This window comes from Palaemon carinicauda, chromosome 30 (genome assembly GCF_036898095.1).
Source record: "Palaemon carinicauda isolate YSFRI2023 chromosome 30, ASM3689809v2, whole genome shotgun sequence".
Lineage (NCBI taxonomy): Eukaryota > Metazoa > Arthropoda > Malacostraca > Decapoda > Palaemonidae > Palaemon > Palaemon carinicauda.
Window position 1 is genome coordinate 77,461,642 of NC_090754.1, and position 13,185 is coordinate 77,474,826.

A 13,185-nucleotide genomic window follows, 5' to 3' on the forward strand; every position below is an offset into this window, starting at 1 on the left:
TTTATGTGAATATTTTTTTTCTTTATGGAAGTTAGTGAATGAAGGTCACGAGTACTACTTTGATTTTTTATGAGAGGTGACTGAAATATTTACTGCTTAATATATAGAAAATAAGGTCCAGTATTCATTGTCTGAGACCAATATTTTAACGCTGCACAAGCAAAGTTAAATCTCTCTCTCTCTCTCTCTCTCTCTCTCTCTCTCTCTCTCTCTCTCTCTCTCTCTCTGTCGCATGATAATGTATCAAGGGAAAGAATTTGGCTTATTTGTACAATACTGTAGTACAGTATCCATATCACTTTATCATTACGTGCCAATCTTTTTACTTTGAGGAAAACACCAAGTTACAAACTCTCCAAAGCTTTACATATTAGGGTACTTTAAGAAATACAAATACAGTAATCACTCATGATTATCAATCATGCACCTTTACTACACTATAAGCTTGTAATGTAAATCACTGTTATGAGAGTAATTAAAGTATGAGTACAGTACATCAATGATTCTGCTTTGATCAGATGTAAAACTTTACATCAGTAGTACAGTTGTGGGAATTTAGCCTAATTGTTATTTCCAGATGGGCCACCACCCATGCGTCCAATGCCTCCGGGGCCTCCCCCTGGTGCAACAATGGCCACTCCGTCATCCACAAGCCAGGGGCCAGCAAACATGTCAATGGGTGGAATGATGGCCCCACCTCCTCCACCCGGTCCTACTGGACCCCCTGGCCCACCTCCACCTCCTCCTCCAGGCCCTGTTATGCCGGCAGATTACCCTGCAAGTGGTAAGTTTTGATTCTTGGTTTCACTTGTGCATTTCTTGTTGTATTTAGGTTTTATTGTTTGGTGGAGAGGTTATCAATAGCTATTTGAAAGTATTATGGTGGTATGTTTATTTTCTCTTTTTAACTTATTAAGCTTTACCATATTCATACTACATAAATATTAATATTTTAGCAAAGGTGTATTTGGCAACTCTACAATAGAAAAGGTAATATCACTGTCAAAAAGTGTAAAATAAACACCATAGTCTTGCAGTCATGGAAATAGAATCTTTGTATAGTGCAATTGCTACTTTGAAGATTCCAGATTACTTCTTATTTTGCTTTAATGAGGACCAAAATCCATTCATACTTCATCTATATGTACTGATTCCATAATTAGAAATTTAATATTACCTACTGATAACTAAATAAGTAATGCTACGCTCATTTTTTTTTCCACTCCAGGCAACCAACTCAAATTTATCATTCAAACTTTTTTTTTTTTGTCTGCCTGACTATCATAATCAGTTTTAATAACCGAGTGTTTTAGTTGTTGTACTGATCTCTTTCTTACAATTGTGAATTTTCCTCAACATATGGAGATGAACTAAATTTTATGTTATTACTCGTCTTCGGTATTATTATGATCTTATATTGTGCTTATTTTTTGGATTGACGTAATTCATAAATATGTTCAAGAAAATATGTGTAGTATAATTTTCTTTGATCTTATTCATTCTTTGGCCAGTTTTGTTCTTCTGTTTTTTTTTTTTTCCTCCATATCTTAAGTTATTAATAAAATCTACAATGACTCAAGAAAATCTGGTTTCTTCGTAAGTTAGAATGTTATTTGATGATTTATACGCGTTTTAGTACATGAAATGTGGAAAAAATCATGTGCCAGTTTACCACTTAACCTTCTTTCTCATGGCCAGACTGGTAACCTTGGGTGCTTATCCCAGACTCTAACCTTGGTGAGTTTGCTGATGGGAGGCTGCTAGAATAGAATTAGGAACACCAACCTTGATGACTAAACATCAGTGTTGATCACAAGGATAATAGATTATTTTACTGAAACTTCCTGGAATTCATGTGTTATTATTTCCTAAATTGTGAATTTTGTCCAAAATAGAAGTAAAGGAATTTTTACTTTAATTTATGTGAAACCTTAGTTCCTACTAGAAAGAAGAGGCCCTGGTGAATAGACCAGTTATGTAAACTCAATTTCCTCTCATTAGGCGCCCTTTTGATTTCTCATTCTTCTTCTGGTTGTAGACCTGGTCAGCTGTATTAATAACTTTGGAGATAAGGATGGTAATTCTACAACTGTTTTTTCCTAGGCTAGAAATTCTGTAAAAGAATTGTCTACCAAATTTATAAAGCTGAGATTTTATGTAGAATGTTAAGAGAATAACCTTCTCTTAGGAGAAATTGATCTTCATTCAAATTGTGCTTGAAGAGGAATCACATGCTCCCTGTACATAAGATGTATCGAACATGCGTCTTTGTCAGAAATCCTTATGAGGAATTATCTGCAGCGGGCTGAAGCCAGAGCAAATGATAGGGAAGCTAAAACAGTGGAAAAGAGAGAAATGTTAGTTAGGATGTAATCCCAAGCTTTCCTGTCCCTGCTCATCCCTCCCTGTCTTTAAGACTACATTTTCCCATGTATGCCATTGGTTTGGAGAATAAATATGTAGAAATGTTTAGTCTAGATGGTTTAAAATGGGATTTTGGATATGAATATAAGGGTTTCTTAGTGGGGTTGGGTTTATTGAAGAGTTGTTGGAATCTCTTCATTGACATATTTCAGTTATTAATATTATTATCATTATTATTAATATCTAAACTACAACATATTAATAGCTGAAATACAACCCTAGTTGGAAAAGCAGGATGCTAGAAGCCAAAGGGCTCCTACTGGGAAAAATACCTTGGTAAGGAAAGAAAATAAGGTAATAAACTACTGTATAGGAGAAGTAATGATCAATTAAATCACTTTAAGAATAGTAACAACATCAAAACAGATCTTTCATATGTAAATTATAAAGGGAGAATTATGCCAGCCTGTTCAACATAAAAACATTTGCTGCAAGTTTGAACTTTTGATGTTCTACCGATTCTACTACCTGATTAGGAAGATAATTTCACAACTTGGTCACAGCTGGAATAAAACTTCTAGAATACTGTGTAGTATTGAGCCTCATGGTGGAGAAGGTCTGATTATTAGAATTAACTGTATGCTGTACCTAGTATTACGAACAGGATGTTACTGTCCGGGGAGATCTTTAATGTAGAGGATGGTCAGAATTATGAAAAATTTTATGGAACATGCATAACAAACTAATTGAACGATGGTGCCAGAATTTAATATCTAGATTGGGAATAAGAAATTTGATAGACCGTAAGTTCCTGTCCAAATTAAGATGAGAATCAGCAGCTGAACATCAGAGAGAACAATACTCTTAACATGGTAGAATGAAAGCACTTCAGAATAAATGATCACTGAAAATCCTATAAAACTCTCAATAAGCTAATTTTTTGTGCAGTTGAAGAAGACATAGAACTAATGTGTTTCTTGAAAGTAAACTTGCTGTCAAGAATCACGCCTAATATTTTGAGTCATTCAGAGTTAAAGAAACATTACCAATGCTGAGATCCCGATGTTGAGGAAAAACTGTCCTTGACCTACTTACAATCGTACTTTGAGTTTTGTTGGCATTCATCTTAATGCCCCATAATTTGCACCATGCACAAATTTTAGCTAGATCTCTATTAAGGGATTCAGTAACCCCAGATCTACATTCAGGAGATGGGAGTTGTTGCAAAGAGAGTAGCATATAAAAGATTTTTGTTCCGTAACTGGAATACAAACCTATGCTATTTATTTAGGGGGTATTACTTTCTGCGAAGCTGAAATGATGAGCCATTAAAATTTAGCGAGGGTTAACTACACATACAGCTAGTTAGCGGGGGTAGGGTGGGTTAGCTTGCTACCGCTCCCACTCACACACCAGTGATTTAGCTCACTTTACTTTTGGCTTGGATGGAGACCGGTTGTAACCGCTCAACATTCTTAATGTTTATGTATATATATATATATATATATATATATATATATATATATATATATATATATATATATATATATATATATATATATATATATATATATGTATGTATGTTGTAAGTGTCCTTTTCAGTGTTTGTGCTGTGCATGTGATAACGTATACAACAGGTTCTCGAGACACTTGCGCAAGGCCTGGGAACCTTCCCTTCCGACCTCTCCGTCCTTGTCCATCGGTCTTCCCGTCGGCGGATAACCTACCGTTGACTCGGCTGCCGCCGCAGGGGAATAGTCATCGTTAGGACCCTCCTCGTTCAAATGTTGTCTTTGCCTTTCCCTCTTCCATGGGGAACGTATGGATTACTGAGGGAGGGGAATGTAGCCTTTGAGATTAACTTCGGTCTTTCTTCTCAAGGCCGTTCATCTTTCATGGGCTTCCGACAGTATACTAACGGGGCGAGCACCTTTCCCGTTTGCGGGTTAGGTTGCGCTTTTGATTGTTTTCTTAATTATTTAAGTGAAATTATAATTGTTTGTAATTAAACTCTTCAGCTTCTCTGTGGGGAAACACTTCCCTTCGGAGGATCAGTGGTTCTTTCTATTAGTGAATATTTTTAGCTAATTTGGAGAATTGTAATTCTTGTTTTATTACAGTTACTCTCCTCTTCTCCCGTCGATGTCGACCGGTGAAGGGAGGGCGCAGTTCTTATTTTATGTTTGCTCCCTCAGTGGTCTCCTTTTCCTTTACAGACCAAGAGTTCTTCCCGAGGGAGTTTTTTGTTACATAATTTACTTTATTTTTCCTCAGTTGGCGATGCAGTTCTTCTTCATTCGACTAAGAGAGCCGACGAAGCAAAGCTGTGCTGTTCATGCCTGGGGATTCTGCTGTCACTTCCGACCCTCAGAGGACGTCATCATGGGTATCATCCCTTCTCTTAGAAGTACTCGCGTGGCAGCACCTGATCAGCACTTCATCTTCGAGGAACTAGCTCCAACTACATTTCCTCAGGTAGCGCTCTTGTCAGATAATCTTAGAGCGCTACTTGGAGGTTCGCCTTGAGGGGTTGAACTACTTTCCCTTCCGAGGGAGAGTTTTCCTCCCCAAGAGTGGGGTTGTTTCTCCCTTCCGTGGGAGAACTTCCCTGCATCTTCTTCATCACTTCGACTCTGGCTGCTGTTGCTGTCTTCACCTAGACTCCGCTCTCCCCTTGCTGAACCTCTCTTCCTTCGGGGCGGAGCATAGTCTTAGGCAAGTCTCAACTGCGTAAGTGATCACCTCTCTCGTTGGTGAAAGGGGCCACTCATACAGACTCCTCTTCAGAGTATAGCTACTGATGAAGGTCAGCTTGCTGATCCACCGGCCCTCATAGGCGTCATCTGTTCCTAGACCTTTTGACGACACTTCGGTCCTGGACTCTTCTGTGGATCGTTCGCGATCTCCATCGGTGTATGTTCGCCCTTCCAAAGGGCACATCCCAATTCCTGATCGTCCTACCAGCTGACCAGCTGACATACCATCACCGTTCCTGTCCCCGTTACAGCCTCCTGAGGCCCTACCAAAGCGTACAGCTGCGCGCCAGTGGCACTTGTCAACATCTCGTCAGCGCCAGCCTGCTTCGTCACGCTTTGCAGAGGGCCCATGCTCTCCAGCTTGTTAGCGCTCTACAACGCTTCGGCGCGCGCCTTCACCTTCTCGTCTTCAGCGCCCTCCAGCGCAACAGAGCTCACCGAAGCCTCAGCGCTTGCCCGTACAACTTCGGTCTCCTGCGTGCTAACAATCTTCCGCGCCAGCGTTCTCCTGTGCGCTAGCACATTCATCCATGTGCGCCAGCGCTGTCCTACGCGCCTGATCTTGCCTGCAATCGCACGCTCTCCTGCGCATTTTAGGGGGAGTGCACAGCGCCTTACTGCACGCCACTACTCTCCGGCGCACCAGCGCTCTCAGATCCAGTGTTCGCTAATGCGCCAGCTCTTGCCAAAGAGCCAGCGCTCACTTGCGCTCTTCTGCGTGTTCACCGAAAATTGCACTTTAGCAGAAACTGAGCACCAGCATCATCCTATGCGCCAACGCTCCAGTACTCTCCTGCACACTCGCGCGAGAAGCAAAAATGAATGGAAACTTTTTGACAGGTCACCACTGCCCCATTCCCCTCCCCACTAATGCATTACAGCATGCCCGCTGGGAAAAAGAGGGAAGAGGCTTCACAAAAGGGTTCAAGATCCAGAAGATTCCATCTCCCAAGGCTAATCAACCACATCTAATGTTGGTCGAGACTCCTCACAGGGAACCCTTGGTCCCTTTCTCTTCAGGAATTTTTTCCTAACAGTACCACTGTCAGCAAACACGATCTGGACGTTGAAAACGGCCTATCATTAACTCGCAAATCTCTAATTACAGTACCAGAATGCCAATCACTAGTACCTCATCAACCGCCGATTTTTAGCTCATCTTCCACCAATGAGAAATCATCAACCGACTGAGCGCTAGATCACCATTTGCTGATCGCTAGCTCGCTGATCGCCAGATTGCCAATTGCTAGCTCATCTCTCTCTGATCATTGACCTCCAATCTCGCCAATTGCTAACGATCTCTAATTGCCAGTGTGCCGATCGCCAGTCAATAACCAGTCATCAGCTTGCTGATCACTAGATTGCCGATGGGCACCTCGTCTTTCTTCGATCATCGACCTCAGCTTGCTGATCTCTTACCTGCCAATCATCAGCTTGCTGATCTCTTACCTGCCAATCATCAGCTTGCTGATCTCTAGCTCACCGATCGTGGACCAACACCAACTGACTATCATTAAACCATTCTGCTGTCACTCAGGGCTCTCTAAGCCAATCACCAACTCATTAATCGCCAACCTTCCCTGGCTGACTGATCAGACAGCCTTCATCTGCCTGTCAGTTACCATCTTCGGCTCACAGATCACCGATTCACCGATCTTTGGCAGTTTGCCGTTCACCAGCAGTTTGTCATTCAGACTTACTAGTCGACCTCTGCCCGTGGTTCCCTAGATCGGAAGGCATACAACACACTTCTCGCTACTCGCCATTTGCCATCGCATCAATCCACTAAAGCGATCGGCAAACAATCAACAACCTCCATCAGTGGCTTTTCGACAGGTGACTACTCATGAGCGCTCTCCAACTGCACAGTAACCGCGATACCAGCCGTTAACCATTGATTAACATTCGCCAGACCGATGCTGTTCCAAGGATTAGCATCAGTTCCGTCAGGCCGCATAGGGTTAAGTATTGCCTTACTTCTATCAGTTAATAATGAGTTTTCTCCCAGGGAAGAATTCTTACACAGGGTATCGCGTCCCATCCTTTCCACCACGAGTCCAGACCCAGCGTCAACAATCTCCCATGTGAAAGGATCCCGCAAGGAGCTGTCCCGTTGGGTTGATGTCCACACCATGTTGGAGGAGTTCGGACAAGGGCTAAGACCACAGGTCTTCATTTGCACTTTGGACCTAAAGGACACATACTTTCAGGCCCAAACCATCCATCTTCTAGGAAGGATTGAAGATTCAGTCTAGACAAACAAGATACACCAGTTCAGGGCACTGTGCTTCGGTCTTTCCACAGCACCCATCGTGGACTCATAGGATCGGCTTCCGTCTCCTCCGTTTCTGGACGACTGACTGACCTTAGCAGACTCAGTGGCAACTTTGCGTTCGCACTGGAACTTCTGAAGTCTTTTTACCAAGATCAGGTGATCATGGTAAACCTTTGGAAGTCTTCCCTACTTTCCTCTCAGAAGACTGGTATATCTGGGAATGATTCTAGACACCAATCTCCACAAGTCCCTTTCTCAAAACAAGAAGAATTCCCAGCCCAGACTGACTGTTTTCCTCGGACACTCATCATCTCTGGCCTGTCTAGCCTCCAACGGCCGCCTCATTATTCGTTCTCTCCAGTGGTGGCTTGCGTCCGATTGGAATCAGGCCTTCGATTCCCCGGACATTCTGATCCCCGTGGGACCAGAAATTTGGATGAACCTCAAGGAATGTGGTGTCAGTCGAGAATCTATGGACTGGTATAACCTCCTCATCCTTCCTCACCCTTCGGACTTGATGATGTGCCTAGACACATCAAAAGAAGGGAGGGGGGACCATAGTGCTGCACCACACGACCTCAGGCCTCTGGACAGAGTCCAAAAATACCTTCACTTATATCTCTCAAGAGATGAAGGCCAACTTTCCAGTCCTTCAACAGCTTCATCAGTTCCTAACGGGCCACACTGTGGTTTGATGAGCGACAACATAAACAAGCAAGAAGGAATTTGCTCGCAGCCTCTTCCCATCTAACAGTATAAATACTAAGATTGGCCAAAGTTCGCTCGGTACCACTAGCAGTCCGCTTCATTCCAAACTAGAGGAATGTGCTCGCTGACAATCTGTGCACAGCATCTCGGATAAGATAATGTGTACCGAATGGTCTTTGGATTACCTTGTAGCCAACCAAGACCCGAGTTTACGGAGTTCTCCAATTACGGATCTGTTCGCAACGCCCCTGGACCTCAGGCTTCCGCTGCTCCCCAGTCCTAGACCCCAAGGCTCTCTGGTAAGAAGCATGCCAATAACGGTGAGTACAACAGACGTTTACGTCTCAGTCACTGTTTTTGTCTGAAGAGAAGGGTACTCAACAATGCTAGAACATCGATCAGCCTCTCAAGGGCTCTCATAGCTTCGCTATGGCATTACGCAGAACTGTTTCCAAACCTTCTGCAGCTCCTGATAGATCCTCCAAGAGAACCCTCTCCACGTAACATACAGCCACACTTCGACATCTACCACAATATATAGCTTCGCTATGATTGTACGCCTGGAGACTACCTAGTACCTCTTCTCTCACAGAGGCTTTTTGCTATAAGTTGCGAAGAGGTTGTCTAGGTATCTGAGGAATTCCTCAGCATCAGTCTACCAGGCAAAGTATAACGTCTTTTGTGGTTGGTGTCATGGGAAAGCGTATCTCTCCACTGGATACCTCTATTCCAGCAATAGCGGAATCCTCGAGTATATGCTGGAGGAAAAGACCCTCTTTTTCAGTTTCAGCAGGTTAAGACGATCACTCAACCTTGAGCCTCGCCTTCAAACTAAAAGGAAGGGATATCCCCTCAACACTAGATCTTTCCTAACTCATGCAGACTTACAACTTGCCTTTTCCCAATCGGAATTGAGATCTCACGTTCCACTTCACCAGGCAACAAGTTTTCACCCGGTTTAGAAGACAGTGTTCCTACACACTTTGACAGCGGCCAAACGAGCCCAGAAACTTCATGGTGTGTCTTTCGACATCGCCCATTCATTAGAAGGGTGAAAGGCAATGTTCAGTTTCATCCCCGAGTATGTTGCCAGACACAGTCTCTAGAGGTGATGGTTCCTAGACAAAAAGTGTCCACTCAGTAACTGACAATCCAAATCATCTGTTACTGTACCCGGGGTAAGGTTTGAGGCTCTTTTATCTCAAGAAAACGGCAACAGCCCACCCTGGTCCCTTCTCTTGTCATCAGCACTGGGAGAGACGAGGAGGATCACCGAAACATCATCTCTGCTGGATTCAGTCATCAATTACGCTTGAATCCAGATCCTCATCCAACACGTCGACCCACGATGTCGGGTATAGCTATGCCCCTGGCCCTTCTAAGCAGATTACTCTGTTATGCAGGTTCTACAAGCAAGGGTGTGAATGCTCCAGATGACTTTCACAACCTTTCTCCTGCAAGATGTGACTCACAGGAACTCGATACGATCTCTATCGGTCCTGTGGTGGCTGCACAACAGCTGGTTGTATACCTCAAGCTCCTTATTGGAAAAGTAGCAGAAAATGAGGACACTGTTACCTGGTTTTAGTCTGCGTGAATGAAAAGGTTTGACTGGCTCTTATTCTTTTCTTCATCCTCCCCCCTCTTGGGGAAAGCAGTATCCTGGGTTCTCTGCATAAACTGACCACAAACCACTGCAGGTAAACCATTCTCCCTTTTGTACCTAGTAAGCTAAAACTGTTGCGTCCCCATACCCTGGCAAGGTGGTATTGGGAAAGTCTTGGTTACCACAGTTTTTCTTGTAAAAAAGCTCTGAATAACTATACCTACACAGTCACACTTTTAAATATCTCAACACACAGTTTGCGTAGGCTGCGGACCTTGCGTAGCAAGGTCTTAGCGAGGCGCAGTGACTCCTTATTTTGAGTACTAACATACTCGGATAAGGGGCCCCGGATAAAGCCAAAAGCCAGATTGAGAGGGACGTCCACCCTTCCTAATGGGTGAGTCACCCCTAAATAAATACAGTAGTGTAGGTTTGTATTCCAGCTACAGAACACATGACAAATTTGAAGATAATATGCATTTTTCCTAACGATACAAACCCTAGCTATTTATACAAACTTGCCCGGCAGCCCTATCCCCCTTGAAGTCCTACCTACAAGCAAAGTGAGCTAAATCACTGGTGTGCGAGTTGAAACGGTAGCAAGCTATCCCCTTTACCCCCGCTAACTAGCGGTATGGGTAGTTAACCCTCGCTAAATTTAAATGGCTCGTTATTTCAGCTTCGCAGAAAGTAATACCCCTAAATAAATAGCTAAGGTTTATATCGTTAGGAAAAATACATATTATCTACGATTTTGTCATATTTTAATGTTGCTACGGTTCTTAAAAATATTTTATCTAAGTTTTTCATTAATTCTATCGTAGTGTATTTTTCCTTATTTCATTTCTTCACGGGGCTATTTTCCTTGTTGGAGCCAATGGGCTTATAGCATGCTGCTTTTCTAACTAGGGTTGTAGTTTAGATAATAATAGTAATAATTATATGACATTAAATTCCTGTTTTCAGATGCTATTCATGTGTTGTATTAGAGATGTGAACATTTCTACAGTGTATCATTCTTGACGTTATTCATTTGAAGAGCATACTTTTCAATTAACTTTTCTTGAATGTAACACCACCATAGGCTTGGGCCTAGTCATTTAGGCAGTCCTCATGTTTACAATTCATTGTTGGAAACTTGGTTTGGACACTAGAATCATTTTTTATTTCGTATAAATACATATAATCCTTTTACAGTTTATGCTTTTGTTTTTTCTTACATATTACTGTTTGCTTTAGATAATGCATGATTAAGAAATTTATAGACCTTCATTGAAATTTTAAATTCAATTTTTTATGACTTAGAATTTGTCCTCTACTAGCAGTAGATATTTTTGAAGGTTTAAGGTTTTTTCCCTTCATATTTTTTTCATGTTATTGCATTTTTTTGCAAGTCTGATAAATAACTTTGATTCATTTTTTTATACATTTTTTGTGTGTACATGAATTAATATATGGAAAATTTCCTTCATAGTGTTTCTTTTTTCTTATAAAATTCAGTGGCTGCAGGAATGATGGCACATGGACCCATGGGAATGGGCCCTGGAATGGGACCTGGCATGGGCCCAGGAATGATAGGACCCATGCAGTTAAATGTAAATCCTGCCACAAATGATGCTCCTCTAGAATTTAATACAAACAAGAACAAACCACCAATGCCAGTAGCCACAAGTAAGTAAAGTTAACGTTTTTTTTTGTGTTCGTATGTGATGTGATCATTAGATTGTTCAAGATCTAGTGGCTTGAGGATTTATTGTAAAATCAAAATTTACGCATGTGTTCGGTGTCTCTAGGATTTTGAACTCTTTGTGAGGAAAGTTGCCTTTAATCATTCAAATATTAGTTATTTTAGATAGTAACTAGGTATAATCTCCCTTAAACTACTCAGAACAAGCCGTACATTCCAAATTGCTGAAATTAATGTTAAATAGTTGACTCTTTCATGTGACATTGGCAATGTATAGATTTATAAAAAGGACAAATAGATGTAATAAAAAAAGTTTATCTACACAAACATATTTTAAAACCAAAGAAAGATATACTTTATAATCTTTCTCTAAATTTTGCTAACAAAGAGAAAAAAAAATTCAATTTAAAAAACTAAAATGTGGAGTTGGAGTAGCTGAAGCTTTTGCTTGGGTTACAGAAAGAATTATTCCTTTAGTATGAGGGAACTAGCAGGTTTTAGCTTCCTCAAAGTAAAGGGTGGCTAGACACTTGCTAGCCGCTTGGAAATCTTTTTTTGGGATATACTCCTGCTTTGAGGATTTTAGCACAGTGACTTGCAGGTATGAATGATAAAGACGAACCCCTACTTAGTAGCATTCACTATTGAAAGTTTAGTGTACATGTACTGTATACTCCTACGTGCATATTTATGATTTTAGTAACTTCAATTATAATGATAATTTTGATAATTATTATAATTTATAAATACCCTATGTATTATTATTATTATGATTATTATTATTATTATTATTACTTGCTAAGATACAACCCTAGTTGGAAAAGCAAGATGCTATGTGCCCAAAGGCTCCAACAGGGAAAATAGCCCAGTGAGGAAAGGAAATAAACTACAAGAGAACTAATGAACAATATTAAAATAACATTAAAGTAACATTAAAATAAATCTTTTCATATATAAACTATAAAAATTTTAAAACAAAAGGAAAAGAAATAAGATAATGTGCACAAGTGTACCCTTAAGCAAGAGAACTGTACCCAAGACATTGGAAGACCATGGTACAGAAGAATGGTTTGATTACTGAGTATCCTTCTTGAAGAGTTGCTTAGCATAGCGGAAGTCTCTCTTCTACCCTTACCAAGAAGAAAGTAGCCGCTGATCCATTACAATGCAATAATTAACCCCTTGAACAAAGAAGAATTGTTTGTTAATGTCAGTGTTGTCAGGTGTATGGGGAAAGAGGAGAATGTGGAAAGAATAGGCCAGATTATTTGATGTATGTGTAGGCAAAGGGAAAAATTAGCTTTAACCAACCAAAGGGAGGGGTCCAATGTAATACTGTCTGGCCAGTCAAAGGACCCAATAACTCCTCAGTAGTATTATCTCAATGGATGACTGGTGGCCTAGCCAACATACTACCTACTAGAGACGTACCTAATAAATACATAATTTGAGGCTGCCGTAACGGAACACAAATGATTATTACCGTTGTTTCAAATTCTACTGGATTTCTCTCTCTCTCATGTTTGTAGGGATGGTATTTAAAAAAAAGTTACTAAAATTACTGTGATTGGATGAGTATACAGTAAAGAAAGAGGGGTGGTATTTGAAAAAAAAAAATTAAAGAGATATGTATTATGAACTAATGTATCCTGCAACATGTATAATGAACTAATGTATCCTGCAACAAGGAAATATTAGTAAGGTAGATGAGGATGATAAGCTGTGCAGTTAGTAATGGATGGACAGTGAAGGAAAGTAACTGCACGGTATGACACATCTATGTGGACAA

General features: G+C 41.0%; 1 protein-coding gene across 3 annotated transcripts in view; it reads left to right on the top strand.

Annotated features, from left to right (window-relative positions):
* Nucleotides 1–13,185, top strand: part of LOC137623305 (ecto-NOX disulfide-thiol exchanger 2) — a 136,314-nt gene that overhangs the window by 36,278 nt on the left and 86,851 nt on the right. For all 3 annotated transcript variants that reach the window (XM_068354104.1, XM_068354101.1, XM_068354103.1), the window contains exons 2-3: nt 578–784; nt 11,210–11,380. In XM_068354104.1, coding sequence (XP_068210205.1) covers nt 592–784; nt 11,210–11,380 — 364 coding nt within the window. In that variant the 5' untranslated portion in view covers nt 578–591. The remainder of the gene's footprint in view (nt 1–577; nt 785–11,209; nt 11,381–13,185) is intronic.